The sequence below is a fragment of the Clytia hemisphaerica genome, unplaced genomic scaffold (genome assembly GCF_902728285.1).
Source record: "Clytia hemisphaerica strain Z4C2 unplaced genomic scaffold, Clytia hemisphaerica genome assembly, whole genome shotgun sequence".
Taxonomy (NCBI): domain Eukaryota; kingdom Metazoa; phylum Cnidaria; class Hydrozoa; order Leptothecata; family Clytiidae; genus Clytia; species Clytia hemisphaerica.
Genome location: NW_027104551.1, coordinates 358,183 through 374,778, shown reverse-complemented (window position 1 = coordinate 374,778; position 16,596 = coordinate 358,183). Strand labels below are relative to the sequence as shown.

The window sequence follows — 16,596 nt, the reverse complement described above, 5'->3', positions numbered from 1 at the left end:
AATTATGTTTTTGATAATTCTTTGTGTTTTCCAAACATTTTCCTCTGCAATGACATTGTTTAGAGTTAACCTGTCATCACTGACCTGTGACCTGTGACCTGCGACCTGTGACCTGTGACCTGTGACCTGCGTTTTACACTAACCGTTGACAGATTAAAGTTCTTCACCCGTTTGGGATCTCGCGGGCGTTCTGCGAGCGTTCTCGGCTCAATCCTCAAAATGAAAAATGATAGACTTACCGTCAACTGCTCTAACTTGGGACTATTGGTCGAAACATGGGACCTGTTGATATCTGGCCTGTATTTTCACCTATTGTTAAATCTCTTTGACAATAAATTTGTTTTGATACATCCACCAAGTTTATCAACCACACTTTCTGTCATAACATGTCGCAATAACTTTCACTGATAGCGCGCACTTTTTAACTTTTTGTTTTTATTCAAAATGACCGGACGCCAATTGGAGAATTAGAGAACGTCTGCGCCTAACCGCCTATCACCCGCTGGGATTAACAAATAACAAGTATGTAACTTTACGCGTGAGTGACGTCAACGCTTCATCATTTTGCCACTAATTTGTTCTTCTTCGTTTCAGACTTCACGGATTTTTTCTATATAATTCAATATTTAAAAGCCTACTTGATGGGAAAGAGGAATCGTTTATTTTTTAATACACTGTTCATTTACTCAAATCAAATGACTTTGAAGGTTCGGTGAAATGGTGGCCGAATTGCCGTCCAATGTTTTGTCAGATAGTCCCAAGTTAGAGCAGTTGACGATAGCCGTAACAGATCAATTCGATGGAAGTTGTTGGAATGTTTACAAGGCTCTTGACAGAAAATCCTTTGTTTTATTGTCAATGATGACAGTGCCGTTATTAATTTTGTTAGATCTGACATATTGATGTTTGTAAGTGCACTTTATAGTTTTGATTCCCATTGAAGAATCATATTCTGGTTTTCATACTATTAGATGCTGTTTTAGAGCTTAGAGCTAGCCTGTCAGACCTTACCATTAAGTCAATTTTGCCTCTCGGCAAAATACTCTTTCCTGTGCCGTGAACAAGAAGTTTGAAAAAGCGCACCTGTGTGAAATGATTGTATCTTTTTATCAAAAGGCAATTATCAATTTTATTACGCTTGCAATTTGTTTTGATTTTATGTTAAGCAATTATGACGTCATTTCAGTTTAGTATCATTTTTATGTCTCTAGGGTAATTATATATTTTGTTAAAAGCGATGTGCAGTGAAATTTTCACGTATGAGAAAGGTTCTGTGTGCGTTGACACATTTCGGACGCCTTTTTCAACTTCAAGAAACTTGCTTGTATAAGTTATACTTGGTAAAGTATAAACTCAAGTTTCTCACTACAACAACAACTGTGGTTGTGCATGCTGGTAAGCTTCTATCCTTTGTTTGTTTCTTTGCTTTTTGCTTGTGTCCTTTCACTGCACTGCTTAGCCTTTTTTTAAGTTAGTTTTGTCTGCTTTTGTCTTAATCAATTTTTCCTTAAGTCCTTAATTTTCTATGTTTTATAGTCCAATTTTCTAGCATTCAGTAGTCTATGTTCATAGCCTAGCATTTCATCAATTTTGATAGTTTTCTTTTGTATTCAATTCTTAGTTTGAACTACCTGCAAAGATTGTTCCAAACAGGCACATTTTTGTTGTACTCCTGTCGCCCTTCTCTAAAAGTGGCAGGTAGCTGAACTGACAACTAGATTGTCATTGTTTTCTGCACACCACGCTAAAGCTCTATAAGGATGTGTGAAAACAAACAATCTGAGGAATGTGTTATCTCCTTTTTATAAGAAGGACACTGTGCTCCTCTTTTTTCAAAGGACTGCGGATAACAACCATAACCAAGTTGCTTGATTGTATTTAAAAATAGGGCGTTGTATCAGCGCTTGTTATTGATTGACATTTTACTCAGATGGTTTGGAGGTTTACAGACAGGGGGATGTGGGGTGGAGGGGAAGAAAAAAGCGCCAGGCTGAAATTGGTGAACAACACGCCAAATATATTCGGCATGGGCGTATTGGCGTAAGGAGTGAATATAAAGCAAGATATTGGCGTAAGTCAAAGCTTTTCAAGACGAGAGGAGCACCGCCATTCGACAGTTAGTCACACTAAGAAATCAAGCTTTCAGAAAAAACAACATCAGCCATCTACAGGATGTATTTGCAACAACAAGGATGAGAGTTACCTGAATCAAGTTCAAGATCCCAAGACAATCAATTAAATCTTGAAAACTTAAAATGAGACAAAATGACAGATTGTGAATGTGCAGCAGCCAAATATTAACCAACCAAATTTTTTCATTCAATTCCCGAGAGAGCACTTCGATTTTTAAGGCCTTGTTTATACGCTAAAGTAAAAATAATTCCGCACCATGTAAATGGGTCATTGTTTGAGGTCCGGCAAAATTTCTGGGAAATAGCCTATCCGGCGCTGCGCGGATCTAGGTGGGTTCTGCCTCCTCCGTAGATCTTTTTCTTGGGAAATTGATCTTCAAATTAGTTTTCAAGGTTGGCTTGTCTCAAAAATTTTCATCTATGGCTCAAGTTTTTGATGGCAATGAAAACGTTAATTTCATTAAAAAGCGCCAGGTTATTTTCTTCATGAATCCCTTTAGAAGTTTTGAGGCACATTTTTTTGCTTGAGAGTCAAGTAAATGATATAGCACTTTCGCAGCATTAATCTTTGATACACATTTTGGCGGGACGCTAGTGTGACTAACTGTTCGAACGCTAGTGTGACTAACTGTTCGAACGCCCGATTTCATAAGCCAGGTTTAAACGCATCCACCCCGCTCTTCCTTGACCGTCATATAACGACGTAGAGTGTAAGACGCATGCCCTCAAATGATGACTGACCAACCAAAGCAGCAAAATTTCAAAACAAATCAACTACACAGCCAGACACAGTTCCGCTCGCAGCTCTACTCTACCATTTTTGTTTTGATTTAACTTTATATTTTAATGACCAGCCAGGTCATAGACCATTTTTCAAAGAGGCCACCCTGTTGAATAATAGACCTTTTCGCCTTTCCATCTGCCATCTTGAGTTGTATGCAAAAATAGAGGAACGAAAAAGCCGTGGTTGGATTTGGTTGGAAAATATGCAAAACATATGCAAGTTTACACAAAGATTAAAAAGACAACAATTAGTGAGAGCCACTATGGTCTGAAATCATCCTTCGTGTGCACAGAGTTGTTAAAAGCAAACTAACGTTTTTAAATGATCAATTAGGTCCATAAGATCACAAAAATGAGTGGTGAGAAAAATTTTGACCATTTTGCTGGTCCCCATGTGACGTCATCACTTTTGCTGGGGCTTGAAAATGAAAGTGAAAATTAGAAACTCATATATGGCTCAAATGAAAGATATTTGTCCAAGGATTCCAAAAAATATCATAACATATACCTGAAAATCAATATTTGAGAAGCTATAAATAAAAAAAATTAAAAAAATGACGTCATCGATGACGTCATCGACAGTAAAAAAATCGTCAAAATCGAAAAATTTTTGTTCCGTTTGAAAGAAGACCATCTAGTGAACAAAAAATATTACTACAAAAAAGTCTGAATTTCTCCTTATAAGCCCCTGTCAGCAAATTTGTAATTCATTAAATTTGCCTGCGAAAGGTTCGCTTCGGGCACGCCTAGAATCTTTAAAAAGCTTGAGAGTCAAGTCAAACGCATTTCACAGAATAATTTCCTATCAAGTGAAATTCAAGGTTTTTTGTAGTAATATTTTTTGTTCCCATACAAGTCCTCTTTCAAATGAAACAAAAATTTTTCGATTTCGACAATTTTTTAATTGCCGATGACGTCATCGATGACGTCATTTTTTGAGCTATTTTCCTTTATAGCTTCTCAAATATTGATTTTCAGGTATATGTTGTGATATTTTTTGGAATGCCTGGATAAATATCTTTCATTTGAGCCATATACGAGCTTCTAATTTTCACTTTCATTTTCAAGCCCCAGCAAAAGTGATGACGTCACATGGGGACCAGCAAAATGGTCAAAATTTTTCTCACCACTCGTTTTTGTGATCTTATGAACCTAATTGATCATTTAAAAACGTTACTTTGCTTTTAACAAGTCTGTGCACACGAAGAATATTGTAGCTCTCACTAAATGCATCTTATAAAGAAATATTATAATCATTAGAACAATAAAAGATGGAATTTCTTAATCCAAAAAGAAATATTTACAGAACAACAAAAGCATTTTAGAAATTTGTTCTTAAAGACATTGCATATTCTGTTTTCATGCCATTAAAGAATTCCACCAAGACGGAGTACACACATCAAACTTTCAAAACACGCAAACTGAAAGCAGTAATTATGACGTCACACATTCAGCGGGTTCAAATCAATGTTTTGATTTGATCGTCTGACGGTTCTATTCCCAGGAGAATAATTTACCGTTAGCCGGATAAGGAATATTTCTGTCCTTCGCGGGTGATTTTTCAGCTTGAGTTTATGTCTAATGTTATGGTTTTTTGAAGTGCTTGTTCTAAGAGATGAGCGAATTTGATTATTTCTAGTTTTCAAAAGAAGCAAATTTAATCTTTCTTCTACAAGATTACACTTTAATACAATGCCAATTATGCATGTAAGTTTTACATTAATACTTTCTTTTTGCATATGTTTTGCATACTTTCTAAGGTAATTTCACCACAGCAATTCGGCCACAATAATTTTTGCATACAATTCAATATGGCGGATGGAAAGGTGAAAAGGTCTATTGTGTAGTCCAGCAGAAAAACAACGATAAAACCATGCATAATTATTACAATATGCATGATACAGTAAATTATGCATGACTTTATCATTGTTTTTATGACTGGACTACATAATTATTCAACAGGACGTCCTCTTTGAAAAAAGGTCTATTCATTTGAGGGCTATGCATGTTTTAGCCTCCACTGATGCAAGTTACCCGATCTCACGGTAGAGTGTAAATAGATTATAAAGCGCTTTTAACTCATTAATTCCTAAACTATGACTCATGGTAATGATTCATCATTTAACTTTATACATTTCTTTCTTAGAAGTACAAGCAATACACCATTTAATAGTGTCGACTGCGCATTTTAGTGATCGCGGGAAACTACGGGGGAGAGCATAAAAAAACGGTAGGTAAAAATTTGGTTTTCATAAGGAAACTCAGCAGAAAAACGGTAGGTAAAGAACTCCTTTTAATCATAACTTCTTTTCCTCTTGATGAATTTTTGTGAAATTTTCAGGAGAGATCCATAAAATTATCATTGATATCATGTTCAAATATATAAGTCATTCTTTTTAAAGGAAAGAAAAAAATTAACAATGTTTACATTCCTCTAACCTTCAACAGTAGTGCGCATTTTTACCTATCGTTTTCACGGTGGAACACGGTGGAGGAGGCGAGACTCCTAAACGGTGTATTCAGGCTGGGAGGTCGTCGGTAGTCCGACACTTTCTAGTCCGACAGTAAAAATGTCCGACATTGGATTTGACGAATGCGTCAGTATTCCGACAACAATTTTGTCCGACAACGAGTAAAAAAAACATATTCATAAAACGAAATATAAATCTGCGAAGAGGGGGTTCATCTTTTATAAGCAACCACGTGCTTATAAAAATCCAAAGTTCAGACTTTGAAGTTGGGCCCCTAAACCGGACTTTTCTTAAATTTTGGGAAGCTTTTTAGGATTAGGCTTTCAAGAGTCAAGAAATTGGATTCAGCTGTTTTTACGACCCTTCTTCTTTGATTAAAGTTTGTGTTTTAAAACCCTTGTAATTCTGAACAAGCGAAAAGGGACCCTTAAAGGTGGTGCATTCCTTTTTGTTATAAATTATCTTTACGCAAATTTGATTGGTCCTTTGTTTCTAATTATGTGAAAATGCCGCCAAAATGAACATATTAATGTTATCTCAGTGAAAAACCCTTATTCAACATTCGAACTCTAAAATCTTTCGTTTTCGGACAAAAGTGACGTCGGAGAAAAGACTTCTTAATTGTAAATTTATTTTAAAGATTCGGACTATTTTACTGTCGGACTAGAAAGTGTCGGACTAGTGACATGCACCCTTCAGAGGCTCTTCTTCTACAAATTTTGAGCAACTTTTAGGCATGAGAGAAGATGAAAATCTCAGGGCTTTTAGAGCTACCTGTTGGGGGGCTTACCCCCTGCCTCACTTTAATCAAATAACAATTCGGCGTGGACTTTGCATCGTTTCCACACTGGAAGGGCGCCACTACTTAAGTCTGTCTGAACTGACTGGGTGGGGAACTGACCGCTGTTCAAACTGAGAAATTACAAACTGACAAATAGTGCAAGAATGCCCAGAAGGTCATACTGATGGTTCAAGTCAAGGCACACCAGTTTATGATAAGCAGTGAAAGCACACACTCGGAAAATCTTAATTGAAAAAAAAAATTGGTAAACTCCCCTTCATTTCATCGCCATTTTGCCATTTTGCCGGAAAAAAATCCTAGCGCTGTCGGCGCTTTTCAAAAAATTCCTCAAAGTACAGATCTCAAAGCCATTGCTCAAGACACCGCATTCGATCTCTTCCAGAACGACGAGGAAAGGCGTCACTTCAGTCTTTTCGCTTGGAAGGTTCGGGTACAACATGGCTGCCACAAGGAGGTTAAATAAGGTAGATTATTCTCGATTTTGTTTGTTGTTAGCCATATTTTTTCACGTACATATACTAGTTTTCGATTTGTGAAAACTTTTTAGGTGTAATATTCTTTAAAGCAATTTAACTCGACTCTGATTTATGATATTATAAAGTAGGTAGCTAAAGTCCCCTGCTCAACCAGCTTAGTTTTCTATTTAGCTACCTCCACACACTATAACATCTCAAATGCTTGAATGATATTACATAGCGATTGAAAAACTTATATTTATGTATTGTTTGCTTAACAGGGTGGTACTTTTTTGATTCCAGCTTTTCAAACGTTTATTTTTAGCTTTTACTTTCACTTTTAAATGTATTTTTTAAAGGTCCCAGAGCTAGAGCAGAGGTTGTTCAAAACTTCTTTTCTGAAGCTGTTTTAAGATTCAAACAAAAAAACAGCAAAAAAGCATTATATTAACAATCAAAGTTATATACTGAATACCGTCAACTGCTCGATAACTTGGGACGGCAATTCGGCCACCATTTCACCGAACTTCCAAAGTCGTTTGATTTGAGTTAAGGAACGACGTAGTAAAAATTACACGATTTCTCTTTCGATTTTACAGTAGGTGAAAATACAGACCAGATATGCAACCGTCCCATGTTTCAACCAATCGTCCCAAGTTAGAGCAGTTGACGGTACTTTTTACTTTAGCAAAAAAATGTTTTACGTAGCAGGCAGTCTAGATTTAAACTCCTATATCAGGATTAGAAACTAGGCTAGTCTTAGGCGGCCATCGAAAAATTGTTCTATTAGCGTCACGTGCGTTTGGTTTGGGAACGCGAAACACGAACGCAAACTACCCATGTCTAAACTTTTCAATATATCTCCAGAACTAACAGATTTTTTGAAATTCTGTAAAAAGGTCTAAGTTCCTGAATAGTTTTACTATGTCCTATGAAAAAATCATAAGCATCAGTCAAATACTCGTTCATCTATTTAAGATTGAAGACAAAAATTTGCGAAGAAAAATAAACCTTGAGCACAAAAAATGCTTTTTTAAACACTTTTTTCCACCGAAAAACAAATAACTTTTACAGACTTACCTTCCCCAAACATTGTAGAAGCCTCTACTAATTAAAGTAAATGAGATAAGATAAGATAAAACCTTAAAATCAACCAGAATTTACAACCTTTTGTCCAAAATTGTCCAAAGAAAAAGACGTGCTTTTCTCGCCGCCATTTTGTTTCCGAATGAAAATTCTAGAGAATTCCATTTGTTTCCAGCTCCCGCGGTCTTTTTTTCATCCAATCAGATCGCGCGATTTCACTTTCGCTTTCTCTAGTCCAATAAGACTGCGGGATTTGAGTCATGTGACATCTCTATTAAAAACCCGCGCGAAATACAGGGGGTCACAAATAGAAATACAGGGGGTCACACTACTGGCTACAGGAACTGAAAGCAAGCAATTAAGGCCAATATTTTTGGTTTTTCTGAAGGACAAAAGGTATAGGAAGCTTTACTGAAAGAGGGATAAGGCTGGGACAATCTATTTAAAAGGTATGGAAATGAAAAAGGCACTTTTTTGGGTGATAATTAAGATTTTACTTAGAAACTTTAATTCTCTTACCCCCGTCTCGGCCCCCCCGGATATGAGCAAGGGAACCATGATGGCCACCCCTACTGAAAATTTCAGATCAAAACAAACAAGGAATTAATTCCTGTAACTCGAAGAAAATTGGAAAAAGCTGGTTTTTGACTGTTTCTGATCCTAAAGTGCTATTTTTTGGTAAAAGCTATGCAATTTATGTTTGGATTTCTAGAAAGCTTACCCATTCATTGTTAATACATTTTTTATTTGAAAGTAATCTCTTCATGGAATAAAAAGATATAGTCAAATCTTGTAGGGTCATTTTTCAAAAATTTTTGCCAAATTCGATTTTCGCATTTCGCCATTTTACCCTACGCAAACGCACGTGGCGTCACCCGCCCGCATCGTATTTTTTGCTGATTTTCCGGTGCGGAGACGCAGAAAAAAATCCAGGAAAAGGAATTTGTACTTTTAAATATTACAGCTATTTTCTCAATCGCTCTGGCGGATATTGAACAATTGTTTTGTTCACGTCACCACCCGCCCCCAAATTATTGGCGTGATTAAAAAACCCGGAAATTTTTTCCATCGCCTGTCCGCCCGCATGCATTTTTAATACCCATTGCGACGCGAACAGAGTATTTTTTCGATGACTGCCTTACCTCTTTTATTTTTCCCTATGCAACACTATAATGCTGACAAGCTGACAGTCAACACATTGACAAATTATCCCTGCACAAGGATAATAATCTCATATGAGAAATTTATATTGAAATCTGTGACAAAAACAAAAGTGGTCCATTCTACTGATTGCTTCGCAACTCACTATTTCGCAGCTAGCTCATTTCCACCAATGAGGTTGCCGTACGGCAGGTCAAATTCTAGAAAAGCAGGGTAGCGTCCGTTACCGTGAGATCAGGTAACTTGCATCAGTGGAGGCTAACATGCACAGCCCTTAAATGACTGACCAATCTAAGCAGCAAAATTTCAAAACATATGAACTACGCAGCTTCGCTCGCAGCTCTACTCTACCATTTTTGTTTTGATTTAACTTTGTATTTTAAGGACCAGACAGGTCATTCATTTGAGGGCTATGCAAGTTACCCGACTTCACAGTATAACCGAAAAGGGCACTTTTTCTGCTGATTTTTCACAAAAAGGAGTATTTTTACCATTATTTTTCTCAATTGTTGAAGGGCAGCTAAAAACGCTAAAAAGGCATGAAAAATGGTTTGTACGGCCCTCATTTCGACACCCGTGGCCTCTCAGTGTCCTTGCACTACGGGCAGCTGTAAAATCTCACCTTTTTTATTTATTTCAATTTGGGCCTAAGGTATATATTATTTCTCATTTTCAATTCTCTGAAGAAAGTGGGAATTTGATGCAAGAGTTTATACCGTCAACAAAGTGCTGTAAAAAATTATTGAATAAAAGAAGAACTTAAAATCCTAAATAATTTCATTTTGAAAAATTGGTGCAAAAAAATGAAATATTGAAAAGTTTTATTTTTTATTGGTTTAATCAACGATGTAAAAATAATAGATAACCAACTTGCCTTGATTCTCAAAAAACATCCGTGTTATGGTTGTAAAAATATTAATGACATTTTGCATCGTAAAAAGTGCAATTAAATAAAAACTTGCTTCATTTGCAACCTTCTATTGGACAGAATCGATCACGCAAAATTTGGGTTAGAAAAAGTGTATTTTCCTATAGGCAGCCTCACAGAAGGAATTTTTTAATTAGATATGATTGTTCTATAAACATTCATCTGTTTATTTTGTATCAGGCAACCTTCATGCACTTTTCATTCGTGAGATATCGCACTTCAAATCACACATATATATTTTTCAGATAACATAATTTTATGAGCGTTTATTTATCCAGATGAAGATTAAGTGGTATCAGGCCGATCCGTAGTCAATTTGTCTAAAGATTGGTACCTTTATCTTTTGAGAAAAATTCCAAAATTTGCAGTAAATAACAATTCAAATTTTCTATCAATTCAGTGGATGTCAAAAAGTGTGTCGAAATCTAGCTAAAAGCATAACACGCACTGCACACAGAGCTATTTAAAGGAGTGCTCATTTCAATAGGAAAACAATGGTTGTTCTCTTGGGAGAAGTGCCTTCTAGAGGTAGTTGGTTATCTATTATTTTTACATCGTTGGTTTAATCGAAATGGGGGATTCAGAGAATTTTCTATATGTTTGGTTTTTGCACAAACCCCTGTAACTATGGGCAAGCTCCCCGTTGCTAAGATGTTGGCTTGAAATCGAAAATGAAATCACTGAAAACGAAAGTAAAATCGACCCACACTCCAATTCCCATAATCTTGATATAGGAGTTTTAGTCTAAACTGCCAGGTGCGCCACAAAAAAGTTTCTTTCTTTAAAGTGAATTTTCTCAAGGTCTGAAAATTTAAGAATAAAAAATCCTTTTTCATTGGAAAGAAGAAAGATAAACTAGATTTTGATGAGTCATTTTATAAAATTTAGTTCATTAATTTAATAGTTATGCTCAATTTAATAAAAAAGTTTCAGAAAATGCTCAAAAACGTTAAAAAACTTTCTAAATATATCATACCCATGTATTGATCTATAAGGTTATAAAAAAAACGTTTTGCTGCAGTTAAATCATGGGGTTTGAATTGATTTTTTTATATTTGTGGCTCGGAAACTGATTTTTTTAACAGTGAAATACAAAGTTAACAGAAGAGTAAATTGTTGATGAAAATTGCCATTTTCAGCAATATTTTCATTTTTGGCTTAAACAACTGATTTCATTTTTGAACGAATGGTATTTGATGCCCTCGCAATTAGTGGATCTACTGTGTCTTGTTTAGCTATGTTTTCAACTGGTTTTTGATGGAATGTTAACTGCATAATTTTAAGAAAAATATTCTGACATGGTTTTTTCCATATATATTTTACATAAAACACTAGGACTTGATAAAGACAACCGTCCAAACGTCACATATACACACAACTGTGTTTTTAATCTTCACTTCTAATAGAAGTTCTATATAAAACACTAGATAGAGCTACTCTGTATTTCCTAAGCAACGGCAGGTGAAGAAAAATAATGCGCCATCTTCACTGAAAGTAGGTCACAGTAGGTCTTTGGCACAGGCAATTTGTTCAACCAAGAAAAAAAACAGAAACATTATACTAATTCGTGGAACAAAGCAATAATACTTACAGTATAAAATAAAAAGGAGAAAAGTTTAGTATAGTATTAAAAGAATTATTTATAAAGTATAGAATTTAGAAAAAATTGTAATTAGATTGGAAATAAGAAAAAACTATTCATTAACTTTTACCAAAACACCAAAAATCCCACCTAAAGAAATTAATCCCACCTTTAACTTGTTTCTCCCACCTAAAACCTAAAAATTTCCAAATCCTGGAAATTTCGACCCAAAACACCAAAACCCCCTCCCACTATTCTGGGGGGGGGCACACTATGATAATTTGTATAATTCAAACCAGAAAATGTGTAACCAGTTTGTTTTCGCACAAGTTTTTTTACACAATAATGCAATTGGTTCTTTTCACTTTTCGATAAATTGACTGTAGACATGTGTGCAGGTGATATTATGGTTTTAAGGGAAATACATAATTTCCTGAGCAGCGAGCCAAGCCTTTATGTGAGTATGTCTGAAAAGTACTGTAATGTCATATTTAAAATTAGAATCTTTGTTTATAGTTAATTATGGTTTTTACGATTTTTATTCTTCTTTTCAGGAGCTATCTGATATCCGAAAATCCCAATACAAGCTACTTAGGGATATTAATGTCGATGAAAGCAATATACTGAATTGGAAGGGAAAAATATGCACTGTAAGAAGATTATTTATCAAACCTCTTATAAACCTTATCTTCACCCAAAGAGTAGATAGAAAACCCCTTCCCAAGCTTTCGAGAGCCTTATATCGTGCTCATGTAAACCAACCTAAAGCCCTTAATGCTAACCTTTTGAGATTTGAAATACTACTAGCCAATACCCCATTTTCCAGTCTTTTCAACAGCTTTCCCTTGTTTTTGTTTTTAGCTGCCATTTCTCTAGCAGTCCAAGAAACATAAGCTTTGAAGATTATTATAAAACTTTATTTCCATATCAACTGCATCCATTTTAATTAAATTTTGTTCGTTCGTTGTATCGTTTTTTTTTTTATCTTGCAAGTGGTTTTAGTATTTAAAGATCTTAACAACTCAAAGCGTTGCTTGTGATGTTGTTCTTTTGCCCTTGCCTTGAATATTACGTCGGCATTGAATAAATAATTTTAATTTTAAAAGAAGTCTTTATTCCAATCAGCCTTTAAAATCCCGAAATTGTTATAACGGATCCCTAAGGTTAGAGCCCCATGGTATTGTAAACAATGATAACATTATTTTAATTTGTTCTTCATTTTCTTTAGGACCAACCACCTTACAACCTAGGGGCTTTCGAAATCGAAATAAATTTCCCAGCTGAATATCCCTTCAAACCTCCTAAGGTAAGTGCATCTTTGTGTTCTAAATATTAATTTTTCCTTGTAAAATACTCTGATAATCATGAGCCTGCATGAACAGCTAGTTTTTGGACCTGCCCTGGTGGGGTGGAGGTCCTTTAAATTAACCCATGTTCGTTAGTTCGTTAGTTAGTTACCAGCTTTTCTCGAGATTGGCTCATTATTTTTTTCTGATTTTTGGCACAAAGGTGCATGACCATAAACCCTCGAATGTGACGGAGCCCGATTTTCAAAAAAAAAATAAAACTTTGGGCAAATTTGGGCCAAAAAACGGCTTAAAAACGGGTTTTTTGGACTTTGTGAAAAATTGGATCATTAATTTTTTCTGATTTTTAGCATGAAAGTAGAGTACAATCATAGTTAAAAGATGGCTCAAGCAGATTTTTGCAAAAAAAACTTTTTGGCTCAAAAATCGCATTTTTATCTATAAGAACCACTTTTAATAAGAATACATCAATGTTCTTAGCCATATTATTATTATTATTATTATTATTATTATTATATTATTATTATTATTTTCATTAATTTTTTTTTAAGATGAAAATGTCACTGTGGAGGGTAATGATTTGAATTTTCTAGAAACACTTATTATTTTTTTGGCTGAAAAACGAATCTTTATCTATAAGAATCACTAATTATAAGCATAGATCAATGTTCTAAGCCAAATTATTATTTTATTATTAATTTTTCTAAACAATGAAAATGTCACCTTAGAGCGCGACGGTTTGAGTTTTCTGGAAACCTTATTTATTAAGCTGTGCATTTTTCTGATAGTGGTTTTTATAAAGAAAAGCGCTTAATAGCTTTTTTATTTCTTTTTCAATAGTGTTGATAGTTTCTCTCAATAGATATGCTTTCATTTTCTTTATTTTTTTGTATTTTGACCAGTTATGTCTTTTGTGTTTCATTGTTTCAATGTTCACTGAGTAGTTTGATAACCAGGTAGGTCCATAAAAGTATCGCTTGTTTTTATTTTTGTGAACTGTTTAAGTTTTTGACTCTCAGATCACGTTCAAAACGAAAATCTATCATCCAAACATCGACGAGAAGGGACAAGTATGCTTGCCCATCATCTCACCTGAAAACTGGAAACCTGCTACGAAAACTGACCAAGGTATTTCCCATTATATTTCAATTTTTATCTGGTTTTAATGTTATTTTTACTACCCTAATACTTTAGACACACAAACTTTCACGAAGTCGAAAAATCGCGTGGTCGAAAATTCGCGAGGTTGAAAAATCGCGAAATTTAAGACAAAATTCACACGAAAAAAATGGCTACGGTCTGGGGACACTTTAAACAAATTTCATCAAAATGAAACATATATAAGTTGTAATTCGCCAAACTTTGTTTCAAGTGGCCCACCCGCCTCAGGAAAATTTCAACAAAACAATTTTTGTCACTGTCACGTAACCACGATGAAAAGTTTTAAAAGTTTTTTTGCAATTGTTTTTGTCTGCACAGAAACTGTTGGTGAATTTTTTAAAACAATTTTTTTTAAGAAACCGATTGCTTTTTTGTTGATATTGAGAGGCCCATCCAGACAGTTTATGTCGAAATATGAAATATGTAAAAATTCCAACCGGGCAATTCTTTTTAAGTAGAAACTATATTACTGAATAAGTTCAAACCTTGTTGACGTGCCCCATTGATTGCCTTCTTCTTTTAGTCTCCTGTCAGGACCACACATAAATTTAAGTACAAAACGATTAAATTGAGCACTTCTCTATTCTCACATGTCTTCTCCTTTCAGTCATTCAAGCACTTGTGGCTTTGGTCAACATGCCAGAACCAGAGCATCCACTGAGAGGTGACCTGGCTGAAGAATACACCAAGAATAAAAAGGCCTTTTTTCAAAAAGCTGCCGACTTCACCAAGAAACACGCTTTACAACGACCACCGGAATAAGAATATTACTATCAGAGCCTCGAGAGGAGAGAGGAACAATTTTTGGTTATTTTTTTTTTCTTTTTTGCGTTACTTCACCAACTTTGTGAGCAAAGATGAAAGTAATTTATCCGAAAGTCAATTGAATTGTTGTTGCGTATGATATTTTATCGAAGACATTACAATTTTGAAGAAGTTTTCTTTCTCCTTATCAACGGCACGAGAGCACATGGGATGACGTCATCACTTCCCCGTATGACATGGTAATCGAGTGGGCGATCAACTTTCCTTTCTTCATCTTGATTTTGGTAGCATGTAAATGAAACAATGCATTTGATGTGATTTCTGGGATGTTTTTTTAGGATTTATTGACGATATTTTTGGTTTAATTTTTTTTCACTCTTTCAGTTTTTCGGTTCGTTTATTCCTTCATTTACACGATCTTTTTTTTTGATTACAAACAGTTTTTCGAGAAAGGAATTTTAGATGAAATGTCAAGTTATTGAGTTGTAAATATTCGATATATTATCAGACGAGTACTAGCTGATCTCAAAACTCTAACTAACCTAAGCTTTCTAAAGAAACTATTCCACCAGGGTTTAACGTGATGTTATTCGAGTCTAAGAAAGGGTTAGTCGAACGTAGTAGATTTGATTTCTAATCTATTTTTTCATCTCAGTGTATGCAATATACTTGTAGATTTAAAAACATTTTTGTGTAAAGAAAATCCTTTTGTTATCTTGTCCAATTATGGTTTTTTATCTAGTTAATCTCCATTAAGCTGATTACTAACGATAGTTACGGTAGGGCTTCTTGGTGGTTGAATATTTGCAAACGGTCAAAAACATTGAAGAGCCACTGCAAATTTTCTTCAAACTTTGAAAATTGGGAAAATTTTCTTCCCTCAACAGTAAAAGTTTTAGCGAGAAGAAACTTTTGGTGAACATAAGTGAGTAGTTTTTAGGTTTTGAGAAATTTTTTATCTTTTTGCCCTCTGGAAGAAGAAAGGTTTTATGATGACCTGGTCACAACCATCGAGTTTCTAGAGATGAATCTTCAACCTTTCTCAAGCAAGAAAAAGTGAAACCCAGCATTTAGAAAGTTTTTTTGAAAAACACGCGGGTCGCGTGTTCTGGACGGGAAATAAGTGGCTTCTTTCCCATCCTGGAGTATCAGACCTAGCCCCTTCGGGCTTTGAAATCAAAGGTCACAACCTCGTCCCGCTTTTTATATAAGATGGAGCAAATCGACTCTCACGACGACGATCAAAATTATAATAGGAAAAGTGAGACAAGCCCTGGGTACCAGGTTGGACTGGTCGAAATAATCAGAACTAAGAAATGAAAACTAAAAACCCAAACACGTTAAATAGACAACGAAAATTGTCAAGTAAGGAAGCAAACAAAAGCAGCCTCGTGGTGAAACGAAAAGACAAAAAGGATTTCAAAGAAAACATAATCGAAACTAATCATTAAGGTAGAATGGCTTACCCAATGAAGTATAAGCCCGAAGGGAGAATCGAATCTCCTTGGTAGGATTTGAAGCCAACAAATCCTACCAAAGTTGCGCGACCTTGAGCGGCTCGCCTGGTTTTTACACAAATGACAGATTGAAACTAAAATTTACCGCTAAATTTCGAAAAAAATATCAATCGTAAACAAAGGAATTGCTAGCTTCAATCTGTCGTCAAAAATACGGCGCATTTTTTAAGGCTTCACTTTTTCTTGCCTGAGAAAGGTTAGAGATTCTACTCTAGCCCTTCGGGCTTTAAACTTAATGGGCTTACCTGCTATCAACGCGGACATGTTTTACGCCGAAACTTTTCAAGCAAGCTTTTTAACGAGGCCTAAAACGGGCGAAGGGGCAAAAAAGACCAACTTCACAGTGTTGTAAATTTTTTTCTAAGAAAGGTACGAAAAATCTGAACTGAAATAAGCAAGGTTTAAATATATTCTAAATAACAGCCTGATGTCACGATTTTTGAACC

General features: G+C 35.2%; 1 protein-coding gene across 1 annotated transcript; it reads left to right on the top strand.

Annotated features, from left to right (window-relative positions):
• The first annotated feature begins 6,542 nt into the window (after positions 1-6,542).
• Positions 6,543-15,357, top strand: LOC136822835 (ubiquitin-conjugating enzyme E2 L3-like). Its single transcript, XM_067079148.1, has 5 exons — positions 6,543-6,652; positions 11,955-12,050; positions 12,629-12,706; positions 13,727-13,835; positions 14,476-15,357. The coding sequence occupies exons 1-5, from the start codon at positions 6,626-6,628 to the stop codon at positions 14,628-14,630; spliced, it is 465 nt and encodes a 154-aa protein (XP_066935249.1). The 5' UTR covers positions 6,543-6,625; the 3' UTR covers positions 14,631-15,357.
• Positions 15,358-16,596: the final 1,239 nt, after the last annotated feature.